Below are 23,293 nucleotides of genomic sequence, written 5' to 3'. Positions count from 1 at the left end.
TTAGTTTATTAGTGAAGGACTGGGTCATTTCATATTGTAGTCGTAAAGGTGTAATTTATAAATGAGATCCCGCTCAGTTTTAAAGTTCTAGTTTTATTTGGTCTCTAAAATCTCTCTTAAAAGAATCTTCTTACTGTCCAACTGCAAAAATCCAGAGGAGAAAAATTCTGATATGTTCCTCTCGTTGGCTTTCAAGTCATTTCACTTCACCTTCACCTGTCAGGCTACACACAGTGTTCCCCTCTGACTGGTGGAGGTCATACCTCCAGGCACTACACTCAGGCTGTCAAAATACTGCAAACTCCTCTGCACATTTTTCTGATGAAAAGAAATAATGTAATGTCTGTTATTATTCATAAAAAAAAACCAGTTTTGAACATCAGTCAAAGATAAGGCAGTAATCTACAGAAATAACATATTCTGTCACATTTAAATGACATTACTGTGTCAATAATACTGCAACTTTATCTGATTGTGTTGTCTGCTCTACACTTTGACACACAGACTGCACAGATTTTAGGCATAAATATCAGAACAAATAAATACATAAAAAAAACATACAAATAATATTCCTTTATCACTATTCATATTTTTCATTAATCTAAGACGGATCATGATTTTTTTTTAATGTGTTTATAATCACACATACTTTAAGTGCATATTTGAAAATCAAACAATTTAAAGCATCACCAGATTTAGAGGAGTTTGATGTGGCATTTGTGATTATTGGAAAATCGCTACGAAAATGTTGAGAAACTGAACTGACCTGCGGCGAACCTCTTCTTGATGAGAGAGAAGCGGTACCCCGGCCCGGCCAGTTCGATGTCGCACCCCGACAGGGTGCTGCCCTCACTGGTGAACTGCACTGCCAGTGGAGCCGGTTTACTGGGACCTTCTGTTAGTTGGAAGCGCGCTAACAACGACCCCACACCTGAGGGAACAGAGAGAATTTAGAAAGACTCGAGCTTGAGGCCAAATAAAAAAACATTTATTTAAAAACACCTTCAGAAACTTCAACAGGAATCGTCAGCAAACAGATTTAACAAAGTGAAAAATGCAGGTGGCATCTTGAGTTAACTCAAGAAGACGCAATATTAACACGGCCGCTGAGGGCGGGAACAAATGTCAAAATGTTTGCTGGGTGTAGATTTAAAGTAGGACCACTGTATGAGATTCATCACAGGTCTGTTTTTGTGAAGAGTACATCAGAGAGTAACATTTAAAGACATCCATGCAAAAAAAAAAGTAGCTTTAAACTATTTAGAGAGTCTGTTTTATCTTAAAGTGAATTCATAACCTAGTTTAGTGTCCTTGTCTCCGACATCAGGTGAGTCCTGGAGGCTTTCTGTCTTCTTTTATGCGAAACAAATTCTTTTATTCTATTCTTAATCACTTCACAATATTTGTAAATATTCCACTGCAGATGCTGAAGTGGATGTTCATTTATTTTATTCTAAGAGATTAGGAGAAGATCTGGGAACATGCTGCACACTTCCCGAAGTGCAGTGAGACTTCCCTGTAGCGATCACGAAGTTCACTGAGGTAATTGCAACACCGCTGTCAGACAGAAGGGGGAGCTGCAAACCACTGAGAGCCCCATCTGTTCCCGAAGGGGCACCCAGCACTAAACCTTTCGACTCCAGCTGGCTCAGCTGCTGTGAGTACCTTTCTTTTCATCTCTCAGTCTTTCGCCACCCTCTGGTTCTTCTCTGTGGTTGTCCTATTTTCAGTTTGTGTGCAGTTGTTATGACAATAACAACAGCAGTCGTGTTCATAAACCTTTTAGCAGGGCTCTGGACGATTCTGATAGTTTTGAACTCGCGTGTCTGTCTCTCAAAACAGAGTCGGTATGTTTTAGTTTGAGCTGATGATCTTAGTGACTCTGCTAAAGATGCATTAAGCGACGAGGGTGATCGTGTAAGTTAATTGCATGTCACACCGTGCGAGATAGCTCGAATAAAATCTGTCTTTTGTCTCTCAATATCGATTAGAGACATGTTAAGGGTGCGACCAACACGTGGAAAATTGTAGCGCTACAAAATTAATAGAAAAAAGGAGAGGCGTGTCATTTTGTGTCATCCATGTGCACTAATCTTACATTTTGAAACTGCAGATGTGCAAAATTGTCTTCTTTCAAACCAGGATTTCACCACATTTCTCACAACTGTCAACTTTTGGAACTTTTTGACAGATGGAAATTATAGAATAATAAAGGGGCTTTAAATTGGTTTAGCGACCCACAAAATTAAATTTTGGGCCCTAAAGCTGTCTTTTAATTGGGTTATAAATATAAAACTGAAAGCTGGACTGTCATCTAAAGCCACAAGCCTTCCCCACATTTACATTTTCAAAATTAATATCAAACTTCAGTACCTCCATTTTCAGATTTCTGTGAGATGTCAGGAATCTTCCAGAGGATTCTTTGCTGCTCTGCGTTCCTGTCAGGATTAAAGAAAACGGGAAAAAAAAGTAAGGAAGACCACCACGAGCTGCCCAAAGATGCTGTTGCTCACCATGTTTACCAGTTATTAAGTCCTACTTTCAAAACGGAAATAAAACAACTCACAAATTTGGTCTCAAGCTTTCTCTTTCGTCTTTTAAATACAGTGAACCCTCGCTATAACGCGGTTCACCTTTCACGGTCTCGCTGCTTCACGGATTTGCATCGTGCATTGTGTTCTGCATTCTGATTGGCTAAACAGTCTCTCCGCTTCTTCTCTACCTGTTTGTCAATAACGTTGCGGTTTAATATGCACACGTACGTAAAACAGCTTGCCAAATTAAAAATAATCGATGGTGGCATGTCGGTTTATAAGAATCTTTTTGCCCAGAAGAAAAAAGAGCGACAACAACTACCGATAACTATGTTCTTCTCTCGAAAAACCACACCTGCACCGCCGGCTTTAGAAGAAAGAACCGCTGCAGAGCGGAGTCAGGATGCAGCGGCTCAGTCAGAAGAGCAGTGAAATACACGAGTCACTATTTGTCCTACTGTACTTTGTATTTTTTTTCATAATCATGTTTCATTTTCTCCCGTTCTAATCCAATGACTCGGGTCGCAGTGGGGCGGTGCCGATCTCAGCAATTTGAAGCCTTCAGTTCGTATTGATGATTAAAATTATTATTTTACAGTACAGTAGTTATTTATAAAAAAAACATTTATACAGTACTTTTATTTGTTAAACAAATGCTTGGGCCTGTAAAAAGGTTTTGTTCTTTGGTTTCAATGTATTATGGAGTATTTCATTGTATAATAATTGTAAAAAAAATAAAGGTTACTACTTCACGGATTTCACCTATCACGGTCTCTATTTGGAACGTAACCCCCGCGATAAACGAGGGTTCACTGTATAGCAAAAGTCTGTGCTTGATGGTTATGATGCTGATATAAGCCAATATTAAGCAAATGTGTTCCTTCTTTCCCTAAAAACAAGCCACATTAAGTGCAGTAAACACATCCAACCACTTTCTTTAGCTTCTTATAAACGTAAGAACACGTCTAGAAATGTTGTAAACTGTACCAGGCAGCTGGAGGTAAAACAGCCTGCAGTTTGGAAACGCCTCCGTCGACGGGGACGAGGAACTGGACGTTGTTGAGGGCCATCGATGTCGACATGGCCTCTCCGTTGTATTTATAGTCTATCCTCAGGTCGGTGCTGGTGGGCTCACACCTCCAGCTCACCGCCAGGTTCAGAGGAATCGACTGGAGGCCCTGCGCCGAGACCTGCCCACAGAAACGACCGGAGAATACTGCGCGTCATTTATCGTTTCATTTCAACCTATTTTCATTAAAGCACACTTAAACACCACCGACATAACATGATCAGTGGATTAGTTAACAGTTGTATTTTACTGAAATTTAAAGTGGGTTGTAACTATTACCAGTAGCCGTGCTTACCTGATACTTGAGCATGTCCACATTGTAGTATGTCGCTTGTGGCTTCTGCTCCGCCACCTTCTTTAAATGGGATATCAGGTTTGGCATGTTCACCCAGAAGTCCTTCGAGTCGGCCTTGGTTTGTGTGGTGGTGTCGCTGGTTTGAGACATGTAGACAAGTTAGACAAGCATGATCAAAATACAGACATTTCACATGATTGTGGTGACTCTCTAACCTGGTGAATCTGCTCGCTCACAGTGTGTGAAAGCAGAATTTAGTTCTCAGCAGCGAGTCAGTGTAAAAAGACTGTTTCCCAGAAAAACGAAATTATCTGTTCATACTTTGGGAATTTGCAGGTTTGAGTTTCACAGGCTTTGAGCAGCATTTTCATTTTAACAGTGACCCACAAGAGGTCAGGCTTCACACTGATTTAACAGCAGTATGATGCTTTAGTGCCATAATGCAGTCATTTCTTTTTAGTATTTCATATTTTGTTTTTCACAAAAAGTGGTTTATCAAGTATTTTACAGTGAGTGCAGTTTTAAAGTGCCAGATGACTCAGAAACGGATAATAAATTATAAAAGCTGACCTCTGTTCAAGGTAGTTTGTCTGAAAACTCAGATGACCTCATGATGACTTTATATTCAGTCAGTGTTATTGTCTGAAAGGATCTCACTCAAGTTTACTCATCCTCAGTGGTCTCTGCATAATAACATTAACATTAATGTGGGATTACAGGTTTTGAGCTAAATCATTTTACCAGTTTACATACATATTGCAAACAGAAATATGCATATCATCTTGTTTTTACTTCAAAGAAGTTACATCAAATAAATAACTTTTTATGCATTTCTTGCCATTTTGTTTTTACAATTATTGAACCTTTTAATTTCTTTCCTTTTGTCATCAAGTCAATAATATATTTTCATGTTGTTTTTGACAGATTTAACACACCTTTGCTGTGTGATATATAAATAAAGTTTGCTCTGTCACTGTTACAGTTCATAATTGAAGTAAGCAGAACTTGTGTGGAAACAATTACTGTACTATTATGATGCTGGAAAGTTATGAATAATAAACAATGAACTGGAAACTATCAGAGCCAAATAAAAAGTCTTAGATAGCAAGAAAGTGATTTAAGATCTTTCTGTTAAGTCATTTTGAACATATGATTTGTTATATGTAGCATGCTTTAAAAAAACAATTTTTAACAATATATATATATGTACATATATATATAATTTTACTTTAATTATGTTCAGTTAAATGATCACACTCATAACGTGATAATGTTAAACCTTTATGGGAATCTGGAAGTTATACGCGTGCGAGGTGATGCTGTAAATGTTATGGTGTAATTCTTCACTGAGACACTACCTCCAGTGAAAAGTGTGCATTTATCATTCTGACTGAGGTGGTGAGGTCACAGTGATGTCATTACCAGCAGAGGAGCTGGGGGTTAGGCAGCACATGCTCCAGTCGGCTGTAGTTGGTTATGCTGAAGGTTAGCACGGCGGGGGACGGGTTATTGGCAAAGTGCCGTGTGATTCCCGCCGGAAACGACAAAACCATCTCACCTATGATCTTCACAACACACCTGAGAGGAGAGGAAGAGGAGGAGAGTGTTACATGACAGACCGGAGAGAGACGTGCAGTACATACCTGTACATATTTTGTCTTTTGCTTTCAGTTTCCTTTCAAAATAAATGTAAAGCGCTGCAGTCTCAATTTGTTTCTCTTACCGTCTGGATTATCGCCTTAAAAGCGTCGTAAACCACGGTGCAATCATTATCACAACATTAAAGCACTTGCATTATCAGAAACATGCAAAATCAATAATTTAAACTTTCATCAAAGCAGTGCAAACCGAAAAACTGAGCATGCTCAGTGAGGTCTGCCGGACATGAAGCTACTCTGCAGAGGTGGAAACTTCAGTCACAAATTCTACAGGGCATATTCATTCTAAGAATCATCCACACATTGCAAACATATAGTTTTGTTATTTGTTTATGCAGAGAGCTAACACTTCACTTTAACCCTGATATTTGGCATAACGCATTATAACACATGATCATAGCTGGAAGCAGAGACTTTGAAGTGTATATTAATGGATGTGTCAACCACAACAGTGTAACTTCTGTGAAGCTACTGTAGCTAATGTATAAACAGATATTGACTTTTTGGCAATATTATGATGATCTCTAGTCATATGCGATGCAAACATTAGATATTTACTCATGCTATTTATTAAGAAGGCATTTCTCTACTTGTAAACGCACTAGTCTCCATGGAAACTGAGCAAAGTCTACTTGTTGCTGAAGGCAATGAGCTCCGGAAGAAATTTAGTAAGTGGCCCTTGAGTTAATTTTTTTTTTTTATCCCCATGTCATGAAGGAAACTTTAAACAGATTTTCTTTTACGCGTGTATAAACAATAAGTGTTTTATGACACTGTAAGCAGTTATTTATGTGTGTCATCAGACCACTACATATGATATCATAGTCTAAAATCAATCTTTTGTTACTGTTTATACAGTTGTTACAGATGCTGACAAAGACATTCATAAACACACACATCCTTATATCTCCTTACATCTAAATTATAATGTGCTATCAACATTTTATGAAGTCTCTCCATGCTGAACTGAGGAGAATTTAGTAAGCCGTCACCATCTCTATCCTTTAAGTACTACTGTATAAACTGGAGAATCAAACTCTTTTCCACATGTGCCACGAACAAAAGACGGGGAACTCTCCCGTAATAAGTGACGACACAATGTGTGCGAGTGTGTGAATGACCTACTTGCTGGGGTCGGCTCCTTTAAAGAAGGCGTTGACTGTCTCCGTGAACGCGGCGGCCACAGGAAGTGTGTCCTGAGCCCCCATGGTGAGAGGACTGGGCCCTCGGGAGCAGCCTAGAGGTAACGAACCCACACACACAGTCACACAAACACACTTTAAACCAGACCGAGGAGGGCACAGGGGCTCAATTGGCTAACTTTTTTTGGCTGCTATAGTCAAAGTCAGAGATGCATTAAAATCAGACTTCAAATCTGTTACAGACTAAATTTGACTTCCATGTATACAAACTTTGACACAGTAAAAGTGCCAATACAGCTCAATAGATTAAGAATAGCTATATGTTCCAACTCCCAAACCAGGACTCTACAGTCTTCATATCAGTCAGTGTTTGGATTGAATGAGGAACAAAACTTGTGCAAATCAGAGTGTTAAAATGGAATGAATCTTAACAGCTATTAGAAATGAGAACAAATACTGGTGTTAGTAAGGCGGCATGAAAACATGTTTGTAGAGGATACCCATTTCTCTCTGCTCTTTGACTGTGAAAATGTAGAAGTACTGAACACAATTGCTTTAAATATCTCCCTTATATCTATAAATTTGTATCTTGTACGTTACACACTGAGATTTGTTTTTAACTGGTTATGAACAGCTTGATGAAAGAGGAAAGACAGAGGAAGACATAAAGAGAGAGAGAGAGTGAGGTGCATGCTTATTCCAGACATGCTGAAGCTGAATTATTTCGACAAGACCAAAGAAGATCAGAGGCCGAAGATCAACCCCCCCCCCCAAAAAAAAAAACCACCAAAAAAACAACAGAAGAAAAAAAGAGAGAGTGACGACAAAGTGAGTAGTAAAGTACACAAAGAGTGATGACTCCCGAGGGAATGAGAGGCAGTCAACGCACACAAAATGAGAATGAACCATGTCAGGAGAAGAAGTTAGAAGGAGGATGTTACTCTGCATATTTGACTGCACATGAAGGGGCTACGACAGGAGTTAGCGTGGCGTGGGTGATGGAGGGACTGCGAAGGAGGAGGAGAGGAGATGGAGGAAGGGGCAGAGGAAGGGGTGGAGGGTAGGGGGGGAAGCTTGCACAAAATGAGCCTCGAGAGCGTGTGTGTGGACGCTACCCTGGTGCAGAGACAACTTACCTTCAAAGGTTAAATAAAACTTCCCTCTGTCAAACCATACAAGGGATGGCTGGTCATTCTCTGTGTGGGGTCGAGGGAGGGTGGGAGGAGGAGGGGGAGGGGGGGATTCGGGAGAGAAGGATGAGGTAGGAGGAGGGAGGAGGTAGAGGGATGGAGAGGGAAGGGGAGTGGGTGAGAAGGGGAGAGAAGGACAGTAGCGTGAGTCTCACATGGCAGGTCTATCACGTCACAGTGAGGTGGAACGTGGAGGTGGAGGCCGGGGACGAAGAGGGACAGAGAGGGCCGGGACGCCGGCAGGACAGAACAGAACAGAACATGTGACATGATGGGTGACACGGGATGTAGTTTTTATTTTATTTTTTTTATCTTTGTGGATGAGTGCGTGAGGTAAGGCGGGATTGAGGGCCAGGTCTGTGCTGCTGGATGTCGGCATCGGTATGACTCAATACGCAAGATGTGCGATAAATGAGAGGGGACGCTGAGGCTGAGGCTGAGGTTGAGGCTGAGGTTGAGGTGGGCTATTGAAGAGACAGTTTGGGGCCAGTTTCAGGGGCAGCAGCCAAATAAGAAACAAGCTGATTGCTCCAGTGATGCTGCAGCATTCACGTTGCATGAATCCGGCTCATGCTTTTCCCTCTATGTCTTACTGCGCTCGCAATTTTTTTCCAGGCCTCCACTGACCTCCAATTACGAAACAGATGGAGGCCGACTGCTATGTATGAAGTCATCCTGCAGAGGGCAACCACGAGACCAGAAGAGAGCGGAGGGAAGGAGGGACTGAGGTGCACTGAGGGGTGCTGCGTCCCACATTTCAGGGGTTGTGTGCTTTGGAAGGACATGGAGCACTGAATGGATCTTTCAAAGACTTGAGAGAGTCTAAACCCACAGAAACTAACGCTGGCTTCAGAAAATCCTGATAATCTTCTGTAACAATTTTATCTCTGAACAGTGTCCTTTAAACGAGAGCTCAATAAACAGTTGGCATCTGCTTTTACATCAGCAGGTGTATAGGTGTGTTGAGGGTTCACATCAAGAAGTTAATTTCATTTGAGGCAAAAATGTGCGTAACCAGCGTCTTGTAAGATACTGCAGACCACTCAAGTTACATCCGTTTGCTTCCTTCAAAATAAAATAATGTCTTCAATTTATTTGGAGAAGCTTTTCAAATGAACCTGACCTTTTTGGCTCCTGAAGTGGGATGCAGCTTCATGACTGAATGAATATTTTGATGATGCTTTTCATGAAATAACTTCTACAATACGATGTGTAACAACAATATGACTCGTATGTGTACATTTAACTGATGGCAGTATGTGGCAGTCGTCCTGGCAGAGCAGGATAGGCCCATTATCGTATTGTGTGGGGTCCCATGAGTGAAGGTATGTTGTTGAGTGAGTCACGAGAGCAGCAGAGTGCTGGGTGATAGAACGATGAGAGCAGCGCGGTGCTTCATGAAGGGAACAAAAGGGCAGGTGTTCAGATCGGGAGGGCGGGGTCTGGAGCTGTGTATCTCTACGGCTGGAGAGTGCGCGAGTGACAGGTGTGAAAGGCGAGTTTCAGCGGGTCAAGTGTGGGGGGGTAGACTGATGCTTCACAGCCAATCAGAGGAGACTGGTTGAACTTGAGGCTGCGTCACACACTCCAGTTGCAGAGAGAGAGGACGGCATGAATACCAAACAGCTGCTGCCTGTCGAATTCGGCCTAATTCTCATGCCAGACTTCAAACGACTCTAAGCAGTGGCTGTGATCTGACAGTATGCGTGACAGTGTGTGTTTGAGTGTGAGGGAGACGCACACACATAATATGGATTCTCCAGGGCCCACAGATAAGGAGCTCTTCAGACATGCTCATTGAACACACAGCACACAAACACTCAAATACACTCTAGCGGTACAAACCGAGAGTAAAGGTATCTGGGAGTGACTGCACTGCACTCTGCACACACAATACGTGTCGACAAGAGAAGAGACGGGAGGTTGCCATGGTGACATGGCCAGACAGTCACTGGTGCACAGTCATAAAACAGAGAGAAAAGTCTCACGAGCAGGCAGATGGGCAAGGGGAACACAGTTTCTGAACTTTTTGGGCATGTTATGCAATAGATGCAGCTTTTTGTGCCACCACAGCTTTCATTTTTTTCGGGCAGATTTTACTCGTGACATTGAAGAAAATGAGTGAGAAAGACAAGGAGCGAATGAGAAAAGATGTGCAGATAAGAGAGAGAGAGAGAGAGAGAGAGAGAGAGAGAGAGAGAGAGAGAGAGAGAGAGAGAGGCTATCATATGTATTAAATGTAAATGTGTGGGACGGTATGAGCTGGTAAACCAATGAAGAAAAATGATGATTTCACTGAAAAATGCTGCCTTGTTTGAAAAGAAAAAAATGAATGTGGTATGTCCCTACACCTGTGCGCAAAACCTGAAGTAGACAAGTGAACTCAGTAGGTATTAACAATGACACTGGTCAATGAATGGTCTTTTTAATTTTTTTATATCTCATAATTTGAGATGTGTTTTGCCTGAAATGTCAAAATGAGGCTGAGAATATGAGAAAAAAAAGACCTGTTCTCACTGTTTGAATACCTACACTCTGACTGACATTCATCGAAAAGGCACAAAAACACTCAGTGATGGCCTTTACCCTTCTATGTCAAGTGCACTCTGGGTAAAGAGCATCAAACAGATTCAAAACACAAAAGGAGCACTCCCAACACAACCCCCGTCTCCCGTCCTCTCTCTGAGGGGAACTTTACCCTACCTGCAAATGAATCAAAGTGTCTCTCAAAGGTGGGCAGTTTGTCTACATAAGCATCGTCTTCTGACAAGCCAAAGGACGAATAAAGAGACAAACAGCACAATAGAACATAAACAAACCAAAAAACAAAACAGAAAGCAAATCAAACCGAGGAAAAGTAATTCTAAAATAATAAGAACTGCCACAAACATAAAATGAAACCGTAAAAAAGAAAAAAGAAAAAAGAAACACATCTTCAACACAAAATGTGATGAAACGGTCAAAATTGAAAAGGAGTGGAACTGGAAAGGAGGCAAAACAGTTTCTGTGACCTTATTCTTGCTGTCAAGCCCTAAAGCTTTTTGGTGTGTGAACAAACCACAGGAAATAAAACATGTATGAATTATGGGCTGAAAAAAAATCTCTGCACTTATATAATAATTTCTTCATGCTATATAGTCTACATGCAGTGAAATCAGTTTAAAGAAGCAGTCTTAAATCAGGGACTAAATTCTACTTTTACATAACTGCAACTGCCTCCAGAGTGTATGTGTGTGTGTGTGTGTGTGTTTTTAAAATCTACTATGACTCAGCCGTGTTACAGTCTACGGAGATTTGCTATTATCCACTCACAACTCTGAACTGCAGGCTCCTTCAGCACCAACTCTAAAGTTAGAATCAAGGAGCATAAATTGTTGTTGTGCCACTAATTCATTAAAGGCAGGTTTGCCGAGAATGTTTGCGCCTCGAAATTAACACCCTGCTTCATATTCTCACCTCCCACTCACACCGTGCATGTGTGTGTGTGTGTGTGTGAAGATTAATTTGTCTCTGTGTGTGTCAACCTAAACCAGACACAATATTTATGAGCAGTTTAATTACTCATTGCATCAAATTTAACTTTGGAAGTAATTCATTCTAATTTCAAATAAATAGAAATCAAGATGCTACAGAATGGTTTACATATTTATAAAACTATGGAGATAATGTAGCTGCATTGGCTTTAATTAGATGCCACAAAACATTGACTGTATCGGGGATATCCATAATTTACCCGAGCATCATCGATAAGAAACTGTTTAATTTCCAGAAAATATGAAGACAAGAAAATTATAAAATGAAGTAAATAAAAAACATGAGTGCAGGACTCGTGGCACACAAACTCTAAGGAAAAGGAAAGGACAGGGCCAGGTCATAAAATAAATAAGAAACTTTTAATATGACACAAGAAGAGTTAAGTTCTCTGTGAGCACAGCCATCAGATGACAGGCTGCACAGCTCAGTCATGGCTGATGGTTCACACACCTGACACGGACACAGAGAGCTCCCTGGCGACGGTGGGGGTGGTGGCGGCACTCATGGAGTTGGTGGAGGAGATGGAGGAGGTGCTCTCGGCCCGCGCCAACGGGGCAATGGGAGGAGGGCTGGCCGAGTGGATCGGTGGGCTGAACGGGCGATTCTGAAGAGGAGATGGGAATCACTGGGTATGTTTCTGGGTCGACGTATTTAAATTAGAAGCTTTGCCAGGACCTCAGTATAAAAGTTGTGTTTGGCTCTTTATGGTTATTCTGAGTCAAAGACCAGCTGAGCAATGACTGAAAGCCCCAGTTAGAAAAATAGTTAATGCGGCAATGACAGGATACTGACAGAACACAAAGTGAAATGATGACATAAAAACATCAGATCTTACCACATCTCCTACAGTGGGTTTCCCTGGAGGAAGTTTGGGTCGTGAAGGAGGGCGAGGTGGAGGTGGAGGCGGGGTGGGGTTGACTGACGAAGGAGTCGCGGGTCGTACCGGTGAGGAAGAACCTGCAGAGAACAGAAACACACAGGAGATCAATTAAAACCAGTCGTTCGGTTTTAAAAACTACAAAAGCAGAGCAGATGCAGAATTAACACTCGAGACACTTTGATACTTCTGGCAAATATTTTCGCTTTTTAAAAACCACATCCCAAGGGGTTGCTTTCACATAAACAGACTTAAATGAGTGTTTCATACAAGGAACTAGAGTACTGTACGCACTCATATAAGAGCATTGTTTCTTGAAAGCATTTTTTCACTTCAATGGACCATTGTCACTTTCACCCCTCAAAACCCTCAGACCAGAGAATCACCGATTTGAACTGCCTTCTCCTAGGTATCTTTTACTAGTGAAAAAAACTGCAACCAGATACAAATATTTCTATTAAACATCGGATTGTTTCAATGAAAGCTCAGCTTGTACTCACATTTTATTGGACACTTGAGTAAATTTGATACATTTTATTTTTTATATTAAAACCAATTCAATGGTTCATTACATTTAACCAAAACAAGATTATGTCTCCCACATAATGGACAGCTGAAATGTTGCCATGAAGGATTCAGTCCATCAACATAGTGGTTGTTTCCAAAGGGTTGGTTGAAAAACGCTTATAAAAGACTCTAAAAAGACTATAAAATACATTTACAATACAAATTAAGTTTCTACCCAAGTGAAGCCCGATCCTTCACTGCAACTTCATAACAGAATCCTCTGCAAACAGAACATATAGTGGGGCAGATGGCTACTGTACATCCATCCGGGCCAAAACATGACCCCTTTTCCAGGAAAAGAAAATGCAGAATCACGGTTTAACAAGAAAGGTGGAGAAAGCACCTCAAAGAAAATTAGGAGAGGCTGCACTGCTGACACTACAATCCCTCCTTAACAATCAAAACAATCTCTACATCTGACTGTATTTGTATGAAAGCTATTGATATTATTGATCGATACAATGAAGAGGAAATTGTATCTGTGTTTTTCATGATTTAATTTATGTGAAAAGGTTTCAGCTGCGAGTTTGACAATCACTCATTGAACACAACTGTTAATATACTGAGGTGATTCAGTAATGTGTTCAGTTCACAGAGAACAAATTGTCTTCTACATCGGCGGTTAATATCATGAACCACTCACCGCTATTTGTGCCACCGGACCCTGATGTGGGACCCGGTGATGAAACCACTGCACGGTATGTCGGAGGAGGGGGTGGGGGAGGCGTACTCCGACTCCCCTGGCTAGCATCTTTGGGCGAGGCGACGGTTTCGCCTCCATCCTCTTTGGGATGGCCGGCGTCCGTGTTCTTGGGCTGCTCCTCTTCAGTGAGGACGAGGGAAGGCGGGACGGAGCGGGCTGAAGGTTCCTCGGTAGGAGGCGTCACCGCTGGAGGGGTCCCTGCTTTGGGGGCGGGGGCTGGTGGGACACCGGCAGGTCCGGCAAGAGGAGGAGGGGAGGAGGCGGGAGGAGATGCGAGCGCCTTTGTTGCAGGTGGTGGAGAGATGGCGAGTGTGAGAGGAGTTTTGTCTTCAGGTGTGGGAGGTCCGGAACGGACAGGAGGTGCGGCAGGTTCCTCTGAGGGAAGTGGGGAGGTTGGGAGAGGGGGAACGGGCTCTTCTTTTGGGGGAGCGGAGGCAGGGAGAGGCGGTGCAGGGTCTTCTGGAAGAGGTGGCGATGTAGGTAAGGGTGGGGCGTGAGATTCAAGCGGAGGTGGGGAGGCTGGTAACGGAGGTGCTGGCTCTTCTGGCGGTGGTGGGGAGGAGGGCAGCGGAGGTGCGGGGTCCTTTGGTAGAGGCGGCTGGTCGTGAGATTCTTCGCTGAAGCAGACCCAGCTGTCACTTGTGTCCTCGGCAGCGGAGGAAGCCTGCTCCGGGCCGAAAATGTTGTCCAAGTCAGCTATGGAGGGCTTCCTGGATGAACCATCTGCTTCTGTTGACACCTCTGAAACAGAGATAGCCAGCAACCAATCACAGGCTGTGTTTGCAGAGGTGCACAGTAAGTTTACTCAGGGAGATAAAACATTGACAGACGAGGCAAATAGACTGACAGAGTAAGTTGGAGAGAGAAAGTTGGAGATAAATAAGCAGCTGTAAAAAAAAAAAAAAATTGTTTTGAGGTGATTTAGTGGGAGGAGACTTCTCACCAGCGGTGTCTGCGGAGGGAGGGCTGGTTGTTGGGGGAGTGGTCGGAACATTCTTGGGTGGAAGTGGAGGCGGAGCTGCAATGACATTGCAAGCTCCATGATGAATAGTCCCGTTAGGTAACTTTTGAGATTTGTATCGTGACTGTTTCACATCACTGCAACATATGGTGAGCTGCATACAATGATGACTTAGGCAACCAAAATCAACGAGGATCCAAAGATTTATTTTAGTTTGTATCTATAAATGACAGGTGTGATCATCACCTGCAAAATAATCATCACCTGCTAAATACATCCACAACAACTTCAGCAGGGATCAGCCCAAACCATCAACCATGCAACACGGTACATTCAGTCACCATGCCAAATGCAAGGAACAGGTAGCGAGGAGGAGGGGTTGGTGCAGAATGAGAGCCAGGTATTGAACCTCCTCCCGTATTATAATTGACAACCAACACTGGATCATGTGGTTGTGAAACTGTTGATGAAATGAAACAGGTTATGACTGTCTGTTTAGAAAGAGCATCGTTTGATCACGTCTGTTTGTTAGTCGGATGACGAGGGGAGTTCATGAGGTGAACTGATGGGTCGGTGCAGTCATTCCAGGCAGGCGAGGAGGTGCGGCAGGGAGTTATAAAACTTACTTCCTGTGGGAAAGGATCTTGTCAAAGAGGATTCAGGTTCTGACCGAGGAGTCCCCCACACATCGGACTCAGATAGAAACGCTAAATTCAGGAGGGGAAAGAAAAGGCCACGTGAAGGGCGTTAGCAGGAAAAACACTTTGAGGTTTCAGATTCTTCGGGGATTAAAAAAGCAATAGGTGTATGAGGGAAAAAAAAACAGAAAAAAAAGAACGGCATGCCAATAAAATCTGTAATTAGAGAAAACGGATTCCCTTCATTAGTGACAGACTGCAGTCAGGATGTGTCAATACACTAGAAAAGCAAAAACGCATTTTACCAGTAGACATAATTTTAGTGCCCCTTTAATAGGTGAACTTCAGCACTAGTGGTTTGGGAGTTTTTCCTACAATTACAACACTTCAGTGCAGCACCAAAGCGTTGTTTTTACAGCAGTTACGCTACTATAGATATGTTTTACCAGTGTTTGGTGTTATTTTTATAGCAGTTAGTGCAGTTTTAAAGACATTTTAAAATGATAATAGTCTGGAATTACATCAAAATTTATAGTTGTTTTTTTTTTGTCAAATAACTGCCCCCCCCACTGCTACCACAGCACCTAAGCCCTCCAGAAACCAGGGAAAGGCTTGAAATCCTAACTTCACAAAGGTTAAAGATCCCCCAAATGTATAAATTCAGATTTCCCTTTCTTTTCGGATTATAACATGTCTAGGTAACATAAAAATACTGTCCACAGCCTGTATTCAGCAACTGTGCTGCTTGGACCACTGTAAGTTTGTGATGTCACAATATCACAGTCATGTCATGTCTCCCCCCTCAGCGCAACCCACTGTCCAACGTTATATGTGGAAGAAAGTTGATGAGCTAGCAAACTAGCTCAGCAACAGACTGTGATTGGCCTGGGCATGTCTAACTGAGAAAAGAGTCAGCCAATCAATGCACCTTAAAGACACAAACACAAAACAGTCTGATCTGGGTAGAGCTCCAGAGAGAAGCTTAAGAGAGGAGATGTAAAACTATTTTGAGATGGTTTTTGGTATTTAAAAAACACAAAATATCAGAAAAGTGTGAAATACAGGACCTTTAACATGTTTTTTTTTTTTTTTTTTTTTTAAAGCTGTTTCAAAGAGGTGATGAGTCAACTTATTGGTAATTTTAAGAGGCTGTAGTTTGTGGTGCTGTTGAACTGGACTTTATTATACTCAAAAGTTTCTAATCCATACAGATAACAAGCCTGATATAAATGAGGAAGACCACTACACTTATTATTCAGGAATTTACACATGCTGCTATAAAGGTAAACTAAGAAAGAAAGTAAAATATAACCAGTTTCCAGTGTCAGATGCTGAGCTGTTCTTCTGAATTTGTGTCCAGCTGATGTTAGTTATGCCTGACATGGCACTTGCATAACAGCTCAGAGCTCTTCCACTGCCTGCATCACTAAATCCTACAGGGTTGGATGTGAGCAGGTGACAGCAGAATCTGCACATTAACAAGCAACCCTGTGCACATGAGCCTGGCCTCAGAGCGCCAATATCAACTTTGACCTTAGCAAAGGCCCGAGGGAGTGAATCCACAACTGCACAGTGAGCCTGAGGGAAGAACAATGGTGTTAGAGAAACAGGTGAGGGGAAGGAAAAGAGAAAGAAAGAGGGAGAAGGAGGGAGAGCGAGAGGGTATCTGCTCTGACAGCCAAGCAGGGCTATGCCAGAAGCCTTAGAGAGACAATAAGTGTGTTTCGAAAGCCTTTTTCATCATACTGCTAACATAATTTGACAACGAAACAATGAGGGTTACCTTCAGTTTTTTGTTCTCCGAAGGCTGTTTCCAAAGGAGGCCCAAATAAGGCTGTGGTGTCTTCAGTGACGGGTGTTGGTTGACTGCTGCGACAGACAAAGGACAAAAAAAGGAGACGTTGTTAGTAGGGGTGAAGTCGTTTTAGGAAAGAGGACAGTCAGAGGGTGCATCTCCTGAAAAAAAGTTAATGTAAGAGTGACTAATGCATGAGACTGACAGGAGTGGTTGGACAATAATTGGACTCTTGTTTAAGTTTTGGGGTAGAATGAAGTTTGCCTTTTCTTGTGACAGGATGTCAAAGTTACACCGTGTCAGGGAGCTTCCTTTCTCCATCGCCTATATGTAATTTCTTGGACTAAATATCTGCTACGAAGGTGCACATTCCTCTTCTTCATTTGATCGATATTAGTATGAGCCGAGCACTTGTGATGTTCGGGAAATGCTTGTTGTGCTCACAAAAATATCTTTATGGATGAGACTTTTAAAAAAAAAAAATTCTGCTGTAATATTAGTTCCAATGAAGAGAATATTCATTTGTTTTTATTCTCCAGGAAAATGGAGGAGAGCAGTGTTTTGTGTTTTTATTTCTCCGTGTCTGGTCTACATTAGATTCATCAACGCTGCTGGTCCAGCTGGATGCTATTCCCTCCTTCCCACTCACGTTACCAACCATCATCAAGTACAACACGTTGTATGTAAGCAGAGCAGTTCACACTTGGCTGCAGAGAGAAAAATATGCACACCTGACTTGTCTGCATCTGTACCTTGACTGTTGTACTTATCGCGCATTCAGGCAGCTGGGAATCGGGAGAGTTTCCATTGAGAGCGTTCGCACGAGGACAACAAACAGGCATCATAGTCGCCCGTAATGTGCTCTATTTTTTGCTGTCAGAGTCACAAACAACCTCATGGCTGCCCATATAAATAAACACAGGGACAAGTCGCAGCTGAAGAGGTCAATATTATTTTGTACACATTTTGATCTACTGCTGTTTTTTGGAGTTAACATTTAACACTAAACTTAGGTATGTTCAGCTGACCGAGTCTTGCTACTTTACCTTATTTTCACCTTATGTTTGCATACAGCATGTATGTTGATACTTTAACAACAAAGGCCGCCATGTCAAGTGACGTCAAGCCTACTTCTCTTGAGCTGACTTCAACAGGCGTGCAGGGGTACTCTCCCACTCTGACGTCTGAACTTTCCTGATGAACACACCATAACTGCACTGGACACAAAACTGACCCAATTCATAGAACAAACACAACAACAACAACAACAGCACAATAACAACTAGCACTAAAAAAAAAACCACAAGTAGCCACATAACACCACTCATCTCTCGAGCAATAACTATCAAAACAACTGTAAGCACTGTTTTTAAGCTGCATGCGAGAGGAACCTGTGATTAAGTTCTCAGCACAATGTTGTTGTGTAGATAGAGTGACAGCTCTGCAGAGTCACTGAAGCGTCCTGTGGCCCACAATTTGTGTCTGAAATTTCCTGTAAATTTCAGTGAGATGGCAAAGGTTGGGATAGAAGGACAATATATGTATGTTTATCATACAAAACATACATATAAAGTAGTAATAAGAATATTACTCAGAAACTGTCCCTTCTTCTCTTCTGTAGGGTCTGCTCTCCAACACAACAGTTTTTCTTTCAATGACAAAGTGTCCTATGCTTTAAACACAGTGCATGGTGAGACAAGTGCTCACCCTTTTTAGGACTTCAAAAAAATAAATGTGAAATATATAATATTATGTATACAGTATGACACGAGAATAGTGACACAGGATGGTTCACAGTATGTAGCACCTTCTCATTAAATGGCAGGTGGTAGTCCTGAGCATTGCCAAGAAGATGAGGTACTTACCTGGGGGGTTGTGGTGCAGGAGCTGGTGTGGGGGCCACTGTGGGTATGGTGGGGACGACACGTCTCGGTCTGGCAATCTCCTCACCTGGAACCACAAATTAAATTAGTTAACACACATTTATGTTGTATCACATTCTCCAAGTTCCCCATTAAAAAAAGAGTGAGCGTGACTTAAAGCGCAACAAGACCAATACTTACGAGAAGGGTTCCTTTTCAAACCCTGTAACATGAGACAAAATGACAGTAAGATGTAAAAACCCAAACACATAAAACCTCAGTATGTGTAAGGATAGTAAAATTCACATCCTACATTATTCTATACAAGAACTGCTAAAAACCTGAAACACGTAAATGCTCTAAACTGGATTACTCTTTTGTTGAACTGTAAAATGCGGTGTGGTTTAAACAGAGCAGTGATGTCAGCTGTACAGTGGGGAAGGTCAGAGGATGAACCTCAGCCTTGGGTTGACTTAATCTGATGAGACCACAGTTACCCTTGTGTAACTACAAGCTACACAGGAGTAGGCCTTACTTATATATGCACACACTGTGGGACACAAAATATCCTTTATATATATATACACACACACACACACACATACATACACGTGTTATGAATCAACATACTCATTGTACATTTTGGTGGCAACAAAATCTCAATGTTTTTCTCTGTATCTACAGACTACAGTACATCTTATGTTATGGCAGCTAATAGTGATTCATCTGAAAGAATGAATACAATTAAAAGACACATTTCAACATTTATTGAATTATAAAGCATCTCAGCAGGTATTTTAGACGAAATGTCAAGCTCTCACAATAAACAACTCCAAAATCATACAATAACAACAACAATAATGTTAGTATTAGTCTGCTGCTGCCTGCAGGGAACTACTGCGCTGAGAGCAGTGGTTTCAGGAGTCAAAGCAGGAAATATTGGAAAGCTTTCAGAACGTGCTTTTGAAGTGGAAAGAAGAAGCCACCCTCTGGTACGAGATAAGGTGTGAGAATGATGAAGTTGAAAAACTTAAAAGAAGCATGAATTCCACTCGAGTGTAAGTGAGCATATGTATGAATCCACCACGAGCGGGACACAAGAGGCCAAGTAAGGCAAAGGGCAGATAGGGAGAGGAGAGGAGAGGAGAGGAGAGGAGAGGAGAGGAGAGGAGAGGAGAGGAGAGGAGAGGAGAGGAGAGGAGAGGAGAGGAGAGGAGAGGAGAGGAGAGGAGAGGAGAGGAAAAGGAAAAGGAAAAGGAAAAGGAAAAGGAAAAGGAAAAGGAAAAGACAGGAGCAGATAAGAAGACACTATGGGGGAGTGACTGAAGTGAGACATCAAAGGGTCCAGCTGTCAAAAGTGCAAATCTTCTCCCAATAGAGAGCCCAAGCACGAAGCCATTCAAGATTCATTCAAGTACACGAGTGATCTTTAGAAAATGAAAAAAAAAAAAAAAATGTACTTCTATATTTGAGCATTTATTTATATTTAAAAATGAACGTCAAAACAAATTAGCCAGCCGTTTTGACCCGTCGCTTCAGCCGCTGAACCCGCCTCTTACTCAACTGACCCCAAGGACGAGGTGAGAAGCAAAAAGGGCACAAGACGCCACGTGACGTATGTTTAGTGTAACCCCAAGGGAGACGGAGGAAAGGACACTTACCGGGCTACGTCTCTGTGACCAGCAAAAAGGAAGAGAGAAGAGACACCTGGTCAGAGAGTGACAAATCAGTAAAGCAGACATCATAAGCATCAGGAGAAGAAGAGTGTTTGGCCTGGATGGTCAGATTTGGGGGATGTGGATGACAACAAGCCCCGAAAGGGCTCATCTGGCTTAGATTTAGTAATAAATAGCTTGTTAGGTTTATTTGAAAAAATATATATAAATGCAGTAAGTCCTGTAAAATAAGGATTTGCTGAAGATGACTTGTTCAAACTGATCTGCCTGTTTGTATGTATGCATCCCTGACTTCTACTAATGATAAAGGAAAACAAATGCAGCAATTCACAGGTTTGAGATAATTGGGAATTTTTGCTTGAACCTCGACTGTCATCTCTGAAGCTTCTGTGATGGGAAATAATCCAAATTGTCCTGTGGAACAGCTTCACTTCAATCTCTTTCCCCCCTTATTTGTTTCCATCCATCCATGTCATTTTCTTTTAAAAACAGTAATTTTGCCATCTAATCCTTTTGAGTTTCATTTTATTTTCCCTTGCTGCCCCCCCTCCCCCCCTCCACCTTTCATTTCTGCTGAAATCTCTCCATCTGCCTGCGTCATGTCCACCCCCCTCCATCCCACCCCACCCCCCATTCCGCTCCATTCCTCACTCTTGCACTTGTTCCAGTTGTGCATTGAGCCGTGAGTGATTAAAGTGATGCAACAGAGGGAGGGACATGCTGGTGGATGGGCTTTATTTCACTGGATGCACCGGTGATGGACACTGCTCAATACTCGTTGGCATAACCAATCACTGATGCTCTGCAGTGTGCATGTAAACAGGAAGAACAACAGGAAGTGTTTTGACTCTCAAGCTGTGACCTTTCAGCCTGTTAGGGACAAACATTTATCTTTACTACAATTGAGTCCTAAATTGTAAATGTAAGAGAATCAAAGAGCAGCTGCTTCTATTTCATTTTTGAAATTCAACATTTTTTCTTTGCTTTTGGTTCCAGAGAAAGAAAGCATTGTGTAATTTTGTCATTTCATATCAGAGCAAAGAGTCAGCTGGGCTGTAAAGTGATGGACTTCGCCTGAGGGGACTCTGTGCAGGGCTGACAACAGAGAGGCTGGCCACACTGATGGCAATTATCAATAAAAATGAAGAATTCATCATAAAAGAGTATTTCAAAATATATAAATTTCTGGTTAAAATTCTGGTAGACAATTTGATTTTTTTTCCTTCACTTTCTAACATTCTATAATCCATCTCTGACCTTTTTCTTGCCTTCTCTGCTGGTTGTAGTCGTATTATTTGGACTGAGAACTGGAATCTCAAGACTCCCGAAACCAATTAAAACCAGATTTAAGATGTCTTAGTCAGCAGAAACACTGAAAAGACAGTGTTCTTGTAGTCTTAAGTACCAAGACAAACAAATCAACTAGCATGAGGCATAAAAATGCTGACTAGCCACACACATGCACATAATCTGCCTATGAAACACCACAAGGAAAGGCAGTCACAGCAAAAGAGACATCAAATCATATTGGCCAATGAATGCCAATTTAGTATAAAAGACAAGCTTACAGTTCCCACAGACTTATGATTTTACTTTACAGTAGTTAGCTTATTGTTCAGCAACACAGAACACAGCAAATGCATTTACAAGTGAGTAAGTATCTAAAAGAAGTCAAAAAGTGAAAAAAAAAAAAAAAAAAAAAAAAAAGAAGAAAAAAAAAAGGCATAAACAAAGCCGAGGCTTACCGGACTCCTCTACAGAAGTTAGCATCGTTTAAAGCAGCAAACAAAGAGAGAGGAGAGAGATAATAGGAACGACAGGAGTGGAATAGTTAGAGAGGACTAGAGAAGAGAGCATATTATCATCGGCAAGTCAAAGCGTTTGTTTACAAAGCGGGCACTTATACATTCATCCCATCCGGTGCGATCATAAATACAGACAGGTAAAGCTTTTAGCTGCATTCAGTCAATCTTTTATCCCTCCATGTACAAATTACCCACTACTCCTCCAAACATGGTGTGAATACCATGTCCTGGCTTATGTGAAATAAGCCGTTAGCCTGCATCATCATGTCCTTCTCACAAGCTTGTGTACATATCAGTAATCGGCAGGATATTCAAAATATTACCACAGAAATTAAGCTCATGCAGTCAGAATACATAACACTCCATATCTAGGTACCTGCCATGTATTTCAGATTTGCCACATGCTGAGTAAGACCCTATCAAGGTTTGGCAAATGCAGTGTCATAGTCACAAGCAGAAAACCTGCGTCAAGAGCATTAACGTGTGGAGTCTCAGTGTCATTAGTCGAAGGAATATCAATGATACGAGTCTTGCGTAAAAGTGAATCATAGAAGTTCAAGGAAAAGGAAAAACTAGAAAAAAAAGAGTCTGCTTTTGGGTGTGTGTTAACATTTGTCCCACCTTCCTCTTTCCATGAGACCATTTTATATTCGGTCCATAGCCAAGGTTACCAGGGACTCGGAGTGACTGTTGTGACTCACCTAATTCATGTGCCAGGAGAAAAGCTCTGACCAGGCAAACCTGATGCTGATTTGAACTGGTAGAGGAGAGGCGTTTTTTTTGTTTTGTTTTGTTTTTAAGCACAACTGCAGGCCAGTATTTTCAAAATCCTGATCTTGGGCTAGTAGCAGTCCAGTGACTTTACAATGGTTTCAAGGAGATCAACATCCACATATTCTGGCTATAACTATGCCACCATGATGTGTAACAGCCCCAAATCCAAACCTGCCACACTATTAGGGCAGCAACCAATGTATAGTTTTATTA

At 41.8% G+C, this 23,293-nt stretch overlaps 1 protein-coding gene across 3 annotated transcripts in view; it reads right to left on the bottom strand.

The window, feature by feature from the left end:
* sgip1a (SH3GL interacting endocytic adaptor 1a) overlaps positions 1-23,293 on the bottom strand; it is a 65,887-nt gene that overhangs the window by 4,221 nt on the left and 38,373 nt on the right. For 2 of the 3 annotated variants that reach the window (XM_069723397.1, XM_069723396.1), the window contains 15 exons: positions 19,027-19,050; positions 18,829-18,913; positions 16,952-17,037; positions 15,157-15,237; positions 14,513-14,587; positions 13,510-14,310; positions 12,258-12,379; positions 11,873-12,026; positions 7,835-7,894; positions 6,682-6,793; positions 5,321-5,476; positions 3,899-4,034; positions 3,522-3,724; positions 2,374-2,438; positions 767-931 (listed from right to left, as the gene is read on the bottom strand). In XM_069723397.1, the coding sequence (XP_069579498.1) occupies positions 767-931; positions 2,374-2,438; positions 3,522-3,724; positions 3,899-4,034; positions 5,321-5,476; positions 6,682-6,793; positions 7,835-7,894; positions 11,873-12,026; positions 12,258-12,379; positions 13,510-14,310; positions 14,513-14,587; positions 15,157-15,237; positions 16,952-17,037; positions 18,829-18,913; positions 19,027-19,050 (2,325 nt within the window). Of the gene's footprint in view, positions 1-766; positions 932-2,373; positions 2,439-3,521; positions 3,725-3,898; positions 4,035-5,320; positions 5,477-6,681; positions 6,794-7,834; positions 7,895-11,872; positions 12,027-12,257; positions 12,380-13,509; positions 14,311-14,512; positions 14,588-15,156; positions 15,238-16,951; positions 17,038-18,828; positions 18,914-19,026; positions 19,051-20,486; positions 20,499-23,293 lie in introns of all 3 variants that reach the window. The other variant, XM_069723395.1, reaches the window with a different exon arrangement.

The sequence above is a fragment of the Brachyistius frenatus genome, unplaced genomic scaffold (genome assembly GCF_029030835.1).
Source record: "Brachyistius frenatus isolate BFR_SWC_R1_liver_20210118 unplaced genomic scaffold, ASM2903083v1 Contig_326, whole genome shotgun sequence".
NCBI classification, from domain to species: Eukaryota; Metazoa; Chordata; class Actinopteri; family Embiotocidae; genus Brachyistius; species Brachyistius frenatus.
The sequence above is the reverse complement of the archived record's forward strand: the minus strand, read 5'-3'. Positions and strand labels throughout refer to the sequence as shown.